Here is a 17885-nt window from a genome sequence, read left to right on the forward strand (position 1 = left end):
ACATTGATTTTATAAATACTAATAGAGTAGATGTCATATACAAAATATGACTTGTATCTTGCATATATATTGATTAGGATTTTAGTTATAAGATAACTATTGTTACAACATACCTTGTAACAATAGTTATATCTCGTGCGTCGAAATTTTTGGGCATATTGCGACTTTATTTTTCAGGTATTCTCTTTTAGTTACTATAAAGAATATCGATATTGTAATTAAACAAACCAATACCGTCCCACTGCATCAGGCAGGGAAATCTCGCTTGTTATAAGTTATATATGGTTTTAGATTTCACTTTGCTTGTAGATAAAAGCATGGTTACCATTAGTACCATTAATCATGCCCAATTAGTGGGTTGAAAATTTTAAACCACTCGTATAGTTATCATATATATAGATAAAAATTAATGATTGTGCCACAAAAGTTTTTTATAGCTATTATTTTGACCTTTTATACAATTACTTTCAATGACTAAATCATCTACTCGGTTCAATGGTTAAAGCTACCATACTTAACTTCTTGAGTTATGATCTACCAAAGTTCAAGCCTCTTACGAAGCATATATATTTTTTCTACCAAAGTTCAAGCCTCTTAAGAAACATATATATTTTTTGTCATTTATCCTGAAAGTGTGTCATAGGTTCTTTTATTAGTTTTTTTTTACAAGAATGCTTTATATTTTTATTTTCTTAGATATGCTAATTTGATGAAATTATATTTTAGGTCTGGTCATTGTATCCGTAATAAACCCAATTGATACCGACTGTATTAACGTCGACTCGCCACCGTAACACCCGTGATGTTAACTTGACAGAACAATTTTTTGGGTTTAGTTATGAGTCGTAACAAATGTAGCCGTTACTGACAAAATTCGCATCGAATCGTCGCTATAATAGTGTTTTACAAACTGAATAAACTTTGTTCTAAATATGTTAATTTTTTTCGTATCATATGCTATACGAGTTTTCTGGGTGTTTACTAATTTGTGTTTTGAGTTTAATGTCTGTAACAATACAAATCTAATCGATATCAACCAAATTTGTGTTCACCGTCGCAGCGCGACGTGTTTGCTACCTAGTTTGTATTAAATATGCTAATCTTATTCCAAACACACTTAAAATCATTACGTGTTAGGTTTAGAAGCAAACATGTAATGAAATTGAAAAACGTAGGCTCACTCCTCTGCACCTTAAAACACTTGAAAGATCACTACTTTGTGCTCATGTTTTTAGCAAGGACATATTTCATGCCATGTTTCTCGAAACTTGAACCAAAACAAATTTGTAGAACCCTATGTCTCCACCATATCATGTCAACCTTTTTAAATTATCTTGGCACTATAAGGCCACTCGTAATGGGCGACCTTTCTGGGCGAAAAGTGGGTGAGCCGGGCGAGAACAACCCCCCCCCCCCCCGCCGGGCAAAATGGGGTGGGGGGGAACTATTGTCTCCGTTCTTATTATTATTATTATTATTATTATTATTATTATATTCTTGTGTGTGGTATATATATGTTGGACTACAACACCACTACACCCAAAAAACACTTGAAAGATCACTACTTTGTGCTCATGTTTTTAGCAAGGACATATTTCATGCCATGTTTCTCGAAACTTGAACCAAAACAAATTATCTTGGCACTATAAGGCCACACGTAATGGGCAACCTTTCTGGGCGAAAAGTGGGTGAGCCGGGCTGGAACACACCTCCCCCCCCCCCCGGGCGATATGTGGGGCGAAATGGGGGGGGGGGAACTATTGTCGCCGTTCTTCCCTTTACTTTTTATTATTATTATATTCTTGTGTGTGGTATATATATGTTGGACTACAACATCACTACACCCAAAAAACAAAAACCCACTATTTGCTGATCGGGCGCCACATGACGCAAAACGCCGATTTTGTAGCCCTTCCACTTCACATAGCCTTAACGTTGTTATGAACACTCTACGACTCACACCTTTTCTTTTGACAACTTCCATTAAAGTGAGATATTCATCCATATACACTTGTTGTATAATTCTTCTTTTATAAAACGTGTTTTATTTCCAAAGAAAGTTAAGTTCGTTCATAACTTTTTTATAAATAAGCTGAAAATTTCTTTTATTTAACCAATGTAATATAAATAAGAGAAAATTCCAATTTGCCTCCCTGAAATATATCGTCGTGACACGGAATAGCCACTGAAAACGAAATTGCGCATTTTGGACGTCTGTGATATTTGCGCGGGTCAGTCTGTGCCCTTCCGTCAGTTTACCAAGCATTGACCTGTTAAAAAATGTTGAAAATACGTTTTTACCCCTAAGCCTTTAATTCATTTTAAAAGTAATTATCCAAAACCATGTAAATGACGGGATTCGAACGCGGGACCTCTGATTTAACAACCCACCAAAACTACCAGTTGAACTAAGTTAATTTTTGGTATAGCTATACAACATAAACTATATATTATCACTTTTATCACTTCATTTTCCCCAATTATAATTAGGGTTCCTAATGTTTTATCTGTGACCCATTTATAAATTCATCCAATTCATCCATCTTCCCCAATTCATCCATCTTCATCTTCATTTTTATCTTTACCAATTCATCCAAACCAACCTATCTTCACCAATTATCTAACCCAACAATCAAAACATACAGCAACTGCCACCACATCATATGTTAAAATTAAGGCTGAATCGAACATCATTGATTATACTAACAATAATATAAAGGTTTAAACTCAATGTATATATTGGATATGTTGCCGGAAAAATGAACCGGTAGCCGTGGCCGGAATCCATGGCGGCGGTGGTTGCCGTCGCGGCGGCGTGATAGCCTGAAAAACGAGATGACCGGAAAAAACGTGATGGCCGGAATCCATGGCGGGGGTGGTTGCCGTGGCGGCGGCGTGGTGCCGGAGGTTAGGGGTTTTGATCGGAATGATTTATGGGTGCGGTGGTTGAATTATTGAAGCGACTGGTGGTAGGAATTGAGAGATTTGAGGGTTTGAGTGATGAAATCTAGGGTTTGAGGATCAAGTATGTTTAAGTTTGATGATGATGAATATGAGCTGATGATGATGATCTGCTGGTAATATGTTGACCTGCTGCAGTTGTTATATGATAATAATAGTATTATTATTATTATTAAACTTTGAATTAGGAATATATCGATGATGATGATCTGCATAATAACAATAGTAATACTATAATAATAATAATATTACGGATGATGATGATGATTTGCATATAATGCAAAGATATTATATTATTGATTTTTCTCATTATCATTATTATATTATTACTATTATTATTATATTTATTATTTATTAGAAGAAGAATACTAAAATATCCTTAATATGTTGGTATTGTTACTAAAATACCAACAGTCAACTGATGGTAGGAGTCAGAAGAATCCGTCGGAGAAATACAGGTGCGCAACATGCGCAATTTCGTTTTCAGTAACTATTCCGTGTCACGATGATATATTTCAGGGAGGCAAATTGGAATTTTCTCTATAAATAATATCGTAATATAAAGGCATTTACATATATGTGAATTTTATCAGTATTAAAATTCAGCCCACACACAAATGTTAATCAAGCATGTCTTAAAATGATTTAAACACAATATCATAAGTCAAGATCATTCGTATGATTATTTGGTAAAATAACTAATATAAACATTCTTAAAAATTATTAATTATTATTTGAAGATAATAATTATATTTGATATTAGAAGAGTCAAATATAAAATATATGCAGACGTTTGATCATAATATTAATGCTGATACAACCACATTAATTTATATGAGATAAATCATTCATGTAACTATATATTTTTTGAAAAAATATATAATCTGCTCTTCAAAAATATATACGAGATTCATCCACAATGTAACACCCTAAAAATGTTGTATTTTACAATAACCATCCAACTATAAAAACAATTTAAAGTCTAGGGTTTATAAGATAGTTTTGGAAAAACGGTGGTTGCGAACCACTACCAAGACCCTTAACGGTTTGCAATGTAGCTACGAAGGAAACAATCTCGAGTTGGCGCATATCTATTTACGAGTTGTTAGGTATGGCGACAAACCGTCATCACAGTCGCTAGCCACAATTTTGAATGAATTAGCTTCTTCTGTTTTTGCATGAAGAAGCTGACACGTGTCAACTGACATTGACATGGTCAGTTTGGTTGTGGACCACCACTAATCGGCGTAACCAATACGTAGTCCGAGGACTAAAAGATCAAATATAAGGAAAGTACATGGATGAGTATTATAAAAGCATGGGTTTCAATAATAATAATAATAATAATAATTATTATTATTATTATTATTATGAAAAATGATCAAATAAGAAGTTTGGTTTTCCTAAGCAGGCTAGGAAAGAGGGTATTTTAGTCTACTACCTTAATATTGAAACCCACTTAATTTAATTTCAAAAACTCACTTAATTAAAACACACTTAATTAAAACCCACTTAAATTTTCACTCATCTCCTACAACTACCATCGCCCACCGCCACCCACCGACACCACCTTGCAGGAAAAGTCTTCGGAAATTTCGCCGGAAAATAAAACACTATGAAAAACACAATGAAAAAGACACAATGTAAAAAAACACAATAAAAAAACACTATGAAAATAAAAACATAATGACAAAAATACAATGAAAACACAATTAAATAACACAATGTAAAAAACACAATGCAAAAAACACTATGAAAAAATAAAACACAATTTTGTAAAACACAATTATGATAAAACACACCTTGTAAAAACCAACGATTTTTTTTTTATTTTTATAAAGCAATATGATACCCATATAAAAGATAAAAAATACACTCGTTTTCATGGTGAAATTATTTTGAAAAAAAAATATCGTATAAAAAAGTTATAGACGTTATAAAATGATGGAGTTCGTACCCAATTATTTACTATCAGTAAAACTAATATGGTTGTTATAACTCAACCCTTATTATTATAATATCCTCTTCGCCCAAAAGATCTCAACCCCGTTCGTATAATCTTCGAACTATCCGCGACGAGTATTCAGCCGCCGGCCGCCGTATGTTTCTTCTTCTCCTTCTTCGTCATACTCTCCGTGCATATATGTGTGTGTGTTGATTGATATATTGTTTAAACTCTGTTTATGCATATTATTATTTGCGCTTTATTTTGGTTAGGTTTTTGTATTTGTGAAATTGATTGCTGATTATCGATAATTAGAGAGTAACCTAACTTGGAAAACGTCGAATTCGTAGGTTAATTTGTTATTAATTGGTTAATTGAACTAATATAAGGATTTAGGATTAGGTTTTTAAGTTGGTAAAATTGATTGTTGAATGCTGATTAATAGACAGTAATCTAGCTTAGGTACATTGAATTGATACGTTAATTTGTTACAATTTGTTATTAATTGATTAATTAAACTAATATAAGAATTTAGGGTTAGGTTTTCGAGTTTGTGAAATTGATTGGTGATTATCGATAATTAGATGGTGGCTTGACACGGGAACATTGAATTTGTAGGTTAATTTGTTATTAATTGGTTAATCGAACTAATGTTAGGATTTAGGGTTAGGTTTTTGAGTTTGTGAAATTGATTGGTGGTTATTGATAATTAGACGGTAGCTTTACGTGAAACATTGAATTTGTAGGTTAATTTGTTATTATTTGTTATTAATTGGTTAACTGAACTAATGTAAGGATTTAGTGTTAGGTGTTTGAATTTGTGAAATTGATTATTGGTTATCGATTATTAGACAGTAATTTAACTTAAGATTTGAATCGGTAGGTTGGTTTGTTATAATTTGTTCTTAATTGGTTAATTGAACTAATATAAGGATTTAGGGTTAGGTTTCTGAATATGTGTAATTGATTATTGATTATCGATTATTATACAGTAATCTAACTTAGAAACATTGAATTCATATGTGAATTTGTTATTATTTGTTATTAATTAATTAGTTGAACTAACATAAGGATTTAGGATTAGGTTATTGAATTTGTGAATTTGATTATTGGTTCTTGATTATTAGACTGTAAGCAAGCTTAGAAGCATCGAATCCGAAGGTTATTTGGTTCTTATTTGTTATTAAATGGTTAATCGAACTATTAACAGGGTTTGGGTTTAGTTTAGGTTTTTGAATCTGTGAAGTTGATTATCGATCATTAGACAGTAACTTTACCTGTAAACATCGAATTTGTAGATTTATTGATTAATTGAACTATTAACAGGATTCAGGGTTAGCAAGATCTCAGGGTTCGTAGTTTGGGGTATATATGGCTGACCGTAACTTGGCGGTGGTGAAGCCAATATGGATGAAGCAAGCCGAAGAGGCGAAAATAAAGAGCGATGCTGAGAAAGATGCTGCCGCGAAGGCGGCTTTTGACGCTACCTTCAAGGACGTTGAGAATAACCGAGAGCCTGCTGCTTTGTCTGATAGTGACGGTGATGAAGAAGAGGATTTGAGTAACAAGCCTATTGGACCAGTGGATCCGTCCAAATGCACGGCTGCTGGGACTGGTGTTGCTGGTGGAACCGCGTGTGCACCGTCGTCATTTGTGGTTGCTACAAAGGATTCAGATGGTAGGAAAGTACCCCATGGTGGAGCCCAGGTTAAGGTGAAGGTGTCACCAGGAGTGGGTGTTGGGGGATCGGAACAAGAAGGTATTGTTAAGGATATGGGTGATGGGACCTACACGGTTACTTATGTGGTTCCAAAGAGAGGGAATTACATGCTGGATGTTGAGTGTGACGGGAAGCCTATTATGGGAAGCCCGTTTCCAGTTTTCTTCAGTGCTGGTACATGAATTACATATCATGCATGTATATTATATATGTATATCTGACTTTATTCTAATGTTGACTAACTTTGTCTTTTGTGTTATCCTCAGGCACGACTACAGGAGGGCTTTTGGGTTTTGCACCACAATTGAATTACCCAAATATGGTTAACCAGACCATGCCAAACATGCCAAATTACTCTGGTTCTGTTTCAGGGGCATTTCCGGGTCTGCTAGGTATAATTCCTGGTATTGTGCCTAGTGCTTCAGGTGGGGTGGTGTTGCCTGGGATTGGAGCATCTCTTGGGGAAGTTTGCAGAGAATACTTGAATGGACGATGTGTGAAAACTGATTGCAAATTCAATCATCCACCACATAGTCTGCTGATGACTGCTTTGGCTTCTACAAGTACTATGGGAACCCTTAGTCAAGCACCAATGGCACCATCTGCTGCTGCAATGGCAGCTGCCCAGGCCATTGTTGCTGCTCAAGCACTCCAAGCGCATGCTTCCAGTGCACAAGCTCAGTCTTCTAAAGGCACATCTGGTATGCTGTTTCATGCCTTTATTTTATTGAATTTAGTCATAATATATTACTGTCTTTAGAAAAAGCAGAGTTAAGATTTGAGCTAATCTATGAGGTAGTAAAAGGCTTCAGAGTTTTGCTCTTTAGATTGAAAGTAAATGTGAGAATTTGCTCAGTGGCTACATGGATAAAATGAACCTTGTTGAAAGTTTAAGTACGACTGTTCTGTGATGTTATATGTTTTTATTAAATGCTGGTATTTCTTAAATTTAACAGAACTAAACATACACTGGATTCTATATACTAGGTTGAAGTAGTCTTGTTTCTGTAATGATGTAATATGGCAGGCCTATAAGATCAAATACATGTTGCATTATAGTATAGATTTCAAAAATGGCGTGACATCCTAAGTTTTGGCACCCATTCTCTTGTTAAAATTTTGAATAGTGTCTATATTTAACTGAAATTTCAGAATGATTTGGAAAATATTTGATAAAAATCATATATTTAGAGTGAAGGGTGCAAATATAGTCTTGAACTATTTGTCAAGCTAGATTTCACCCTTTAGGTTTTTTGTTTTACTATCTCTCTTAGTCTCTTTTGGTCCAATTGTGACTATGTTTTCTATGATTCTATCACATCTTTGATTCTATCAGATGTTAGTGGCTACTTTCTAATAGTTCATGTGACTTTCATGTGTCATTAAAGCACAAACTTTATTATCAGCAAATCAGCATTCATCATCAAAGTTTTAAAGGACCCCCAACTTGCTGTTATTTGCTTATTTCTATCATCCCATTTATTTTGTTTGCTTGGTCTGATTAAAAAGTAAGGTTTTTACTATTTTTATTATTGTTTAGCAGTCCACTTACACACTCAATTTCGCACTCATGCACATGTAAACTTGCATAATTTTACCCACACACGACTTTAAGTTCCACTTGCGGTTGTTTATACTTGCACATGCAAATGCATGTGAAATTTGGGTGTTTTTGAATGACGCTGCATGATGTCTATATATGTTTTTGGGTATGTGTCTGTGTATGGGTTTTTAGTGGTATTCATGTGTGCATGGATATGCGTATGTATATTGTGCGTATGAATAGCTGTATAATTGCGTGAACTTGTGAAAAAATGCCAATTATATTAAAACCTAATAATGGAGTCGTCATTTCATACGGCCTCATTTGAGTTTTTCTTCTAGGGACAGAATCTTTAGATTGATAAATAGCCTCATGATCTTTAGTACACTTGGCTATTGCCATTGATACAAACTGTTTTAAGATTGATGTTAGATTGTCAAGATTCCTTTTATATTTTTTTCATTATTTACTAACATTTGGAGACTTTGAAATTGTGTAGTGTATACAGAATAGTGTAAGACAACACTAATGCCTCTAGTACAAACATAATTCTAAAGCATGTGTTTACTTATTATTAGTGTTGGAAACAAATATCTAATATTCTGTATTTTGCAATTTACTTGGCTTTTTTTTCAATATTTGTTGCTCTTTTGTCAGGACCAGAAGATAAGGCAGCAAAGGCTGATTCCTTAAAGAAAACTCTACAAGTTAGTAATCTCAGTCCACTGCTTACTGTGGAGCAGCTAAAACAGTTCTTTTCTTTGTATGGTACAGTTGTTGACTGTATCATCACGGAATCAAAGCATTTTGCTTACATAGAATTTTCAAAACCTGAAGACGCAACTGCTGCACTTGCGTTAAATAACATGGATGTTTTAGGTCGCCCATTAAACGTTGAAATGGCAAAATCATTACCTCAGAAACCTGCCAGCAATGCTAGTTCTTTGCCAATGGTGATGCAGCAGGCTGTTGCAATGCAACAAATGCAATTTCAACAAGCTCTTTTAATGCAGCAAACCATGAATGCACAACAAGCAGCTAATCGAGCAGCAACCATGAAGACGGCAACAGAACTGGCTGCTGCTAGAGCTGCAGAAATAAGTATGAAGTTAAAAGCTGAAGGGGTTATTGGAAATGATGAAGAACCACTTAAAAAGCCCAGGTAAATCACATGCAAGGTTTTTGTTAGTAAGCAATTTGATCATTTTCTTTATATATTATTTGTTAGCTGATGAAGTGTAAGTGGTCCTAGGTCACCTTCACCTGTTCCTGCAAGGTCAAGATCCAAGTCAAAGTCTCCCATAAGCTATCAAAGAAGGCGGAGATCTCGTTCTTTTTCGCCACATCATCACCGTGTGAGGGATTATAGATCCAGGTCACCAGTAAGATCTCGCCATTACAACAGTTATGAATATGAAAGACGGTCCTTTAGGGATTATAGGGGCGGTAGCGATAGAAGTAGAAGACGGGAATATGGAAACAGATCGAATGACCGACATTCTTGGAGAAACAGAAGCAGGAGTATAAGCCCTAGAAAACCATACCGTGAGGAGTCGGAATCTCCAAAACATCGTCATGAAAGCCCCACCCATAGGTCCAAGAAATCTTCTCGTGGCAGTTCTAGATCTCCAGTTAGTCATCGTGATGATCAAAGTAAAGAAAAACACAGAAGGCGGTCTAATGATAAAACAGATCACAGTAGGGAGGAAAAGTCAAAACATCGTGACCGAAGACGGTCAAGGTCAAAATCTGTAGAGTATAAGCATGGTTCGGGTGACAAATCTAGTGACACAAAGCATAGGGACCGTAGGCGATCCATGTCAGCATCAGTAGATGAAAAACACCATAGAAGTTTGGATGGAGGCAAATCAAAACATAGGAGACGGTCCAGAAGTAGGAGTCCAGAAGATAACCATCGGTCAAGTGGTAAAGTTGATAAAAGCAGGAAGGAAAAGTCAAAGTCAAAGCGTCATAGTAGAAGGCAGTCCAGGTCAGTGTCTCCTGAAGTCAAACATCACAAAGGACGCTCTGATGAACATAAATCAAAACACAGAAGACGGTCAAAGTCAAGGTCAAGATCAAGGTCAAAGTCAGCAGAACGTAATAGGTTGAGCAATGAGGATTTGGATAATCATAAAGATAAAAATGTGGATCATGAGGTTTTACCTGGTGATGCTGATTATAAGTCTGAAGTTCATAGAAATGTTGAAAGAGATGAAGAAACAGTTGATGATATGGCTGAAGAAGTATGATATGAGCCGTGTAATGGTGTGCCGATGGGAAACACCAGCCGGATGGAAGATTTAATGGATTTGGGTTTAAACCTTTGGGCTCTGTAGAATAAACGTGTTGTGTGTTTCTTTTGCAGGTTCAATGAGATAATGCCGGTTTCTGCTGATTTTAATTGGTTAAAGTATTTGAAGAACTTTTCTGCACCTCTAAGTGGAGTCTGCAATGTTTTTAGCAACTTAATCAACTTAATGTATGTCCTAATCTATTACTACCTTCATCATTAGGTGGTGATAACCATGTTACATCTACTATGATCAAACTTGTGTTATTTGGTGAACATCACCTTTTATTTTCATTTAGCAATTGCGATAACTGTAACTTTTAGGGGACTTAGTTTACAGCTGAAAATAGGTTTACCTTTGCCACATTATAATTTAAACACATGCAGGTTGCTGGATGGTTCCTTTTGGCGGTTTATCAGATCGTTTGGCAGGTGTTTTCTAAAAATCCCTTGAAGTTCCGAGCGGTTTGAAGTATAACATAATTTTTGCAAAATATTATTTTGCAATTATAAGATTTACCTTACTTGGTTACTCTTTTCTTTTCTTTTTTTTTTCTTCCTTTTTTTTTCTTTTCTTTCTTTTAAAATTGTTAAATTAGGTTACGGGTTTTAAATGGCCGACTGCAACCAGATGTGGCTGAGTTGACTAGCATCATCAGATTCAGGATATTATAATTGGCAGGTAATTAATAGTTTGAACATTCTAGTTATTTTCTAGAAGAAATGTTGATTGATAGGGACATAGTTTGTTTCACCAATAGTTGGATGTGATTTAAGTTTAGGTAATCATTTACTTGTTATTATACCCCACAACAGTGTCTGCACTTAACTTGGTCCTGATGTCTAGCAGTCCCTAATGTTGCTTCTTAAGTGTCTGGACATAGTTTTTTTTATTTTTATTTATTTTTATTTTGATTTTATAAAGAAGATAGAATAGAGTAATGGGTCGCAAGGAAGCGGTGCTGTATCCTAATCTTTTCTTAAATCTATTATATCCACACAATTGCTTAGTAGCAAACAAGTTCATGTTATTGTGTGTGCGGATGATGATTTTAGGGGGTGTGAATATTTGGCAAAAAATGGAATCACACGAGGTTTACTTTAGTTTGAAAGGTTTTTGATAGAACCTGATTCTGTTAAAACGTTGCCTTCTAGATGGTGGTTGTGTACTTGTTTAATCTGTAAGAGAGATGTTAGACATGGAAACTCTTTACTGTGTTTTAGGTACAAAGCCCATGTGGACCTTATGGGACTGGACTACATGGCGTTGTTTTGTTGACCATGAGTGCATGTTATCGGTACATTTACAAGAAGACCCTACAATACTAAATGTCCCAATGGTTCCGAATATTTGATCTATGGGTCTTGTATTACAGTCCTTCCGTTCACCTTTAGAACCTATTTGCTCTTGAATCTGTTTAATAGCCACCAATAGCCTGAAGGTTCTATTTTTTTGACTAATAACCTCAAGAAAACGTTTTATTAAATGATGATGGCACTTCTTTAATGGCATTGTTTGTTCTTTGTTCTAGAATGTCATCTTTATTGGTCTAAAGTGTTGCACTATATTGAAATAATTTGTAAAGAGTCTGGACCAGTGAAAAATGACATACGAGATCGAATGACATACAATGTGGTAAAAAAAAGAGTGGTCATCAATATGTGAAACGTTGACCTCGAGTCAATTGGTCAAAAGCAGAACTTTTGGGCTCTTGGTATGGCTAACCAAGAGCTGCAAATGAACTGAACGTATACGAACAAAACCTTGTTTATATTCTTTTCTTAAGGAAATAATGTGTTCACGAACATGTATCGAACGAGATTTTATGCTCGTGTTCGTTCATTAAGTAAATGAACGTGTGCACAAATCATATGAATAATAAGTAAGGAAATGAAAAAAAAAACAAACCGAGAATATATTTTCCTATTCTATGTAGGTAAAGAATTAAAGATTATAAAATGTTTAGATGAAACAAATAAATTTACAAAAAAAATTCATGAACAACTTATACAAACTTGAACAAATGTTTGTGAGCACAATTGAACGAATGGGAGTTTGTTTGATTGGTTGAACGGAGTTTTGTTGTTCATGTTTGTTCGTTTATTAATTAAACGAACGAAAATAAATGAACTTTCTGCCGAATGGTTTACAAACTATTTATTAAACGTTTGGTTAGTTTACAGCCCTGCTAACACATGTCTAGCAATTGGCACACAAAAGAGTTGAATGGCTTGTTCAAAATATAAGTATCACAGATGGTAGAAAGAATAGTAGTAGCAGCTGTTCAAGAATTATTTATAAAGTTTTGGATAATTGTTTCATCACTTCGGATCTGTTTCATATTCTTTGGTGGTTGCTTTTATTCATTTACATGTACATGAGGCATGTTTTTAGCGTTTTGGTTTTGTTTTATTATTATCATAATTTTTTTTATCTTGTTGGCCTGAAGTGGTTTATTGGCAGATGTGAAATTAATTGTGAAACACGTTGATTTAATTTTAGTAATCATCAATTTAAGTGAGCTTTAAATATGTAGTGGGTCGATAGTTGTTATTGCTTACATTTATTATGCTAGTTGGTTCTACTTGGTTCCAGAAAAAAAAGCTGCCCACACGTGCCTTTTAAAAATGCATCTACACATGTACTACGTAATTTAGTAAATTGTGTTATGGGAGGGGTGAAGACTAAGGTGAAAGAGGCGAATCTCGACATGTAAATGATGAGGTAAAGGTGTTTGCATCATTAACCCTCATTGAGTCATTGGAGGGTGTTATGCGAGGGGTGAATGAAGGGCGCGAAATGGGTGAAGTTGGAAATATTACTCTTTTGATATAATTAATTAAATATAAATAAAATAACAAGAAATGGCAGCTAACGTAAATCCAGTGGTGAAGCACTGATTTGTGCCTCATAACATCGGACGTGTGATGGTGTTTAGCGTGAAAATTGCCTAGGTGGCACTTTGGCGCAACATAACACGTAGTGTTACATTGCAATTAACTTTTGAATTGTCTTGAGATGGTTTTCAGCGTGAAAACTGCCTAGGTGGCTTTTGGTAGACATGTTCTGTGAGCCACGACACAACATGTAGTTTTATGTTGCAAGTAGCTTTTGAATTGTCTTAAGTTTACAATATTTGCCCGCGACTTTTTGTTATAATCTACGTTTGTGAAAAAAGGTTTTTATCAGCAATAACGATGCTAATATTAAAAATAGATAACGGTGGAGAAGAGGATAAAAATTGTAAGTAATAGTGATAGTTATCCGAAAAAATTAAGAAAAAACACAAGTAGGGTCTTTGGCAAGCGACAATACTTTTGATGGCACTGATGATTTTTGGGTTTTTGGTTCCCAAACATTTGAAAACAACTAAATTTAGTTTAATTTGAATTTGGTACGAGCTGAATACGTTCTGTAAGACGTTGTTTAAAATGACATTGATGATAGTATAAAACCATAAATCCTTTTATACACATTCAGTAACATGGTTTTTTTATTACTGAACACTAAAAAAGAAAATGCAATATGCAGTGATTTTTCTGTATATTTAAAAATTTGCTGATCACTTTTTTATATTTTTTTAATATTTATTATATTGAAAGTGGTTGTGAGTAAAAGAGAGAATAATAATAATAATAATTATAATAATAATAATAATTGAAAGCGAAACAAAATATAGGGATTTTAGTGTACTTTTAGATTTAGAGATATGTGAAGACATGTAAGGACATTTACAATGGGTTCTCTATATTATGTGAGTGTGTTCTCTACTTTTTAAGGTGTGGTTGGAGTAGTTGTGCATGGAGGAGAAAGAAAATATAATGAAAAAGATATAAAGTAATATTATTTAGTAGAAATTGATAGAAAAAAGTAATGATTTTTAATGTAGTCTTAGATTTGGAGATGAACTAGTTAGGAATACTCAAAATGGTAGGGTGTGAATATCTAAAATCAACCTAATATTAAATCTGTACTTCAGATTATTAGTAATAGTAGGGTGTATAGCATATATATAAATCTGATATGAAATTTGTAGGTTTGAGTTTAGTCTATGGGTTAATTTTGGGTTAACCATGTGAATGTGTTTCTAAACAGGTTGTGTTTACGAAGATCTGACGAGTTCGTAGGTTATTTAACTCATCTTGTTATTTTTGTAAAATGTGTTTTATATTACTATTAATAACTTAAAACTGTTACAGTTTCAAAGTAAAATAAGAGTGCAAAATATAAACATAAATGCTACGATTTTTTTTACATTTAATATTTAATAAAAAACAAAAACAAATGACAAGGCCTAATGTTGGTCCGTCACTTGCCCTAATGGAAGGCTTGCGACAGCAACGTTAGCTTTTACTATATATAGACAATTACCGAATATTTGACAAATGAAAAGCCTATGTTTCTTACTTTCTTTGGCAATGGTCCTATACTACTTAAGATACACTTAACTACACCAGTAATGAAGAATTCTTGTGTACCATCAATGATTCAAATAATCAAAATTAAACACATAGATTTTAAGAAATGAAATAGGAAATTGATCTCTCATCATAAAGTGTTATAAATATATTTTACAAATGAAACAATCAAGCAACTCTTTTGGAGTTTAAATCAATTAGATAATGTTGAAAATATATTTACAATTTCATGTAAATTTGTAATGCTTACATTAAATCATATCTTCCCTATGACCCTATGTGACTTGGTACACATTCAATCTATTATCTTTAAATCCAAAATTACATTAAAACTAGTAAATTACTCGCACGTTGCATGACGAAATCGATCAGTAAAACCCGAGGGTGGTAGCAGAGAGTCAACGTGAATTCGATGGATATATTAACTAAACCTAAAAAGTTCGTTAAATTAACATGTTTAAAATAAAAAACAAAAATAAAGTAGCGTCAAAACCTGACTATTGGTGCCTGGACATTGGTAAAACCCGACGGTGAGTCGACGTGAATTCGGTTAGTGTCGGTTACATTCGTTACGGTTCGAGCAACGTTTGTAAAACTCGGGCGCTGTTGGTCTTGGACGTTGAGACGGTGAGTCTACGCGAATTCGGTTAATTTTTGTCATGTCTGTTACGGTTTCTGTTGCGTTCATTACGGTACCAAAACTGAAACAAAAAATAAAATTAAAGTTGATGTGGACTAATGGAGTGGCCCCGGTCATTAAAATCGGGCGTTAGTAAACCCGAGCGTTGTCGGTCGCTGTCGTTGAGGCGGTGAGTCTACATGATTTTGGTCGGTATATGTCATGCTCGCTACGATACTTGAACTAAAGCGAAAAATATATATAAAAATTGAGGTAGCCCAATGAGTGGCACGATCACTAAACCCAAGAGTTGTTCAAACTCGAGCATTTTTTGTCCCGGACGTAGAGGTGGTGAGAGTACGCGAATTCGGTCGGTTAAAACAAAAAAAAAGTAACAAAAAACAAAATAAAATTAATGTTCAGTTGATTTGGATGAACATTCATTTGCGCAAATCGGATCTTTTTATGTATTTAGCACATTGTACCAGGTGCACTAATGTGTGTTCAGTTGGAACCATGTGATCATGTGACGATCTAAATAATTATAAGTGCACGCATAATTATCAAACTCCTCGCATGGAACTCATGGTGAATACGGTTATGTATCATAACTTGGAACCTAGGGTGATTTTGGGTAACGGTACATATATAGATGTGATAAGGGCATGGTAGATACGCCGCTGGTACATCCTTTATATAAGTGTCCTTATCATATCTTCCATTTGTAGCCTTAAATGGGCCATTCGAAGTTTTGTGTTATTATTTATATAAAAAAAATCTCTCTTGATTTTGTTTTCGTTCTTTTTATTATGGTAATTTTTTTCTTTTTCTTTTTTTTCTTCTTTAATTTCGGGACGAAATTTCCAAAAAGTTGTGAATACTGTAACATTCGTCAAATTTAAAACCAGAAAACCCGACCCCACTTATATTTTTTGTACTATTATTATTACCTGGACTATCATTATTCATCATTAGTTTATTAATCATTTTTGATAATTAATTATTACCCCGACACTTGGTTTTGATTTTTGTTTATTATTAAATCGTTATAACTATTTGACTAGTACAAAAAACCACCCATAACATTTGTTTTTTTACCACTTCTGTCTCCACACTCAAACATCAAGGACCAATATGCAAACTATAAATATTATGTAACTTTTTTTCTTTTTCCCTTCATCCTTCCCGTCGGCTACAGCGCCCCCCGCTTTCAATTTTGGACTCATTAACGTTTAATTGATCATTCCAAATCAATTCTTTACCTTAATCCGATCCTACCGACACCCTAATTGTAGAAAACAATTGACAACTGACACCTAACATAACAAAAACGAACCGCGTCTGGCCTCATCCCTAAAACCCTATATAAACTCGTTTATATTTCAATTAAATCACACCACACCATCCTTACAACCTCACAACACTAAACCCTAAGTTAATTGGTTGTACATTGTCGATAAGATCAAGAATCTTCACCTAGGTTGAGCCACTAGCCCTAGTTAGCCGTTCTCCCTCAATTCGTTAACAGACAAGGACATATCAACAAGACCTCTCGTGGGACTAACTTATCTTCGCCGTAACCTTTACCATCTTTCCGCCTTTGCTGTTACGTCACCATATACTCTATTCCTTAAGGTGAGTTTACATATCCCCCTTTCTCATCTTTTAAATGTTGGGGGTGACATGTATACCCTATTTAAATTACTCATTTTTATTTATTTATCTATTCATAACGCAATTAATATATGTTTATGTGTGATTATTGCATGCTCTATGATAATTCTCTACGTGCTTAATTGATTATATTATGTTTGGTGGTTCGTATCTCATCATCATCTATCCTCATCTAGTATGATTATACATTTACCCAAGTACTTTGATTTCGTATCAATAAGAACATATCCACATCTATTTAGTTGTTTACATTTTCATAAGAATTGTAATACTCATCATTTACATATGAATTGTGATTTATCTATATATATATGATGAGTATCATTACAGAACTGTTAAATTATTTAAGAACTTGAAGGAACCATTGAAACCTAACGTTTTTTATAAAATTTTTTGTATGTTAATGTTATTTGAGTGTAGTTTTATCATTTTATATATCTATATTTACAATTATAATTTTAAAAATTAGTTTTTATACATATCTATGTTTTATTTTACACCTATGTAAATTTGGTAGTACATAAATTTTACACATATGTAACCTTGTGATTAATATATGTAATCAAAATTTTTTATATAAAATATGATAAAACTACTCTTAAACAATGTTAGTATATAAAAAAAATTTAAAAAATATTTGATTGTTTAGAGTTCCTAAGAGTAGTTTTTTAATTTTTTTTATATACTAACATTGTTTAAGAGTAGTTTTAT

The 17885-nt window shown here is 34.0% G+C and overlaps 1 protein-coding gene across 2 annotated transcripts; it reads left to right on the forward strand.

Annotated features, from left to right (window-relative positions):
- The first annotated feature begins 4967 nt into the window (after positions 1 to 4967).
- On the forward strand, positions 4968 to 11540 carry LOC143576446 (uncharacterized). 2 transcript variants are annotated; one of them, XM_077060534.1, is made up of 7 exons: positions 4968 to 5060; positions 6233 to 6800; positions 6893 to 7327; positions 8827 to 9331; positions 9422 to 10651; positions 10850 to 10894; positions 11062 to 11540. In XM_077060534.1, exons 2-5 carry the CDS (start codon positions 6278 to 6280, stop codon positions 10419 to 10421), a joined length of 2463 nt encoding a protein of 820 aa, XP_076916649.1. In that variant the 5' UTR covers positions 4968 to 5060; positions 6233 to 6277; the 3' UTR covers positions 10422 to 10651; positions 10850 to 10894; positions 11062 to 11540. The 2 variants fall into 2 exon arrangements, with proteins under 2 accessions (XP_076916649.1, XP_076916648.1); XM_077060533.1 differs by having other exon boundaries at positions 10850 to 11540.
- The last annotated feature ends 6345 nt before the right edge of the window (positions 11541 to 17885 follow it).

Source organism: Bidens hawaiensis, unplaced genomic scaffold (genome assembly GCF_021521415.1).
Source record: "Bidens hawaiensis isolate Kalapana, Puna unplaced genomic scaffold, B.hawaiensis_p1.1 tig00028169_1, whole genome shotgun sequence".
Taxonomy (NCBI): domain Eukaryota; kingdom Viridiplantae; phylum Streptophyta; class Magnoliopsida; order Asterales; family Asteraceae; genus Bidens; species Bidens hawaiensis.

Excerpts from the sequence above, each read along its gene's own strand:
- LOC143576446 (XM_077060533.1), top strand. The coding sequence starts at position 6,278 with ATGGCTGACCGTAACTTGGCGGTGGTGAAGCCAATATGGATGAAGCAA. Across the intron at positions 6,801-6,892 it reads TCCAGTTTTCTTCAGTGCTG|GCACGACTACAGGAGGGCTT; the intron begins GTACATGAATTA and ends TGTTATCCTCAG. Across the intron at positions 7,328-8,826 it reads GTCTTCTAAAGGCACATCTG|GACCAGAAGATAAGGCAGCA; the intron begins GTATGCTGTTTC and ends CTCTTTTGTCAG.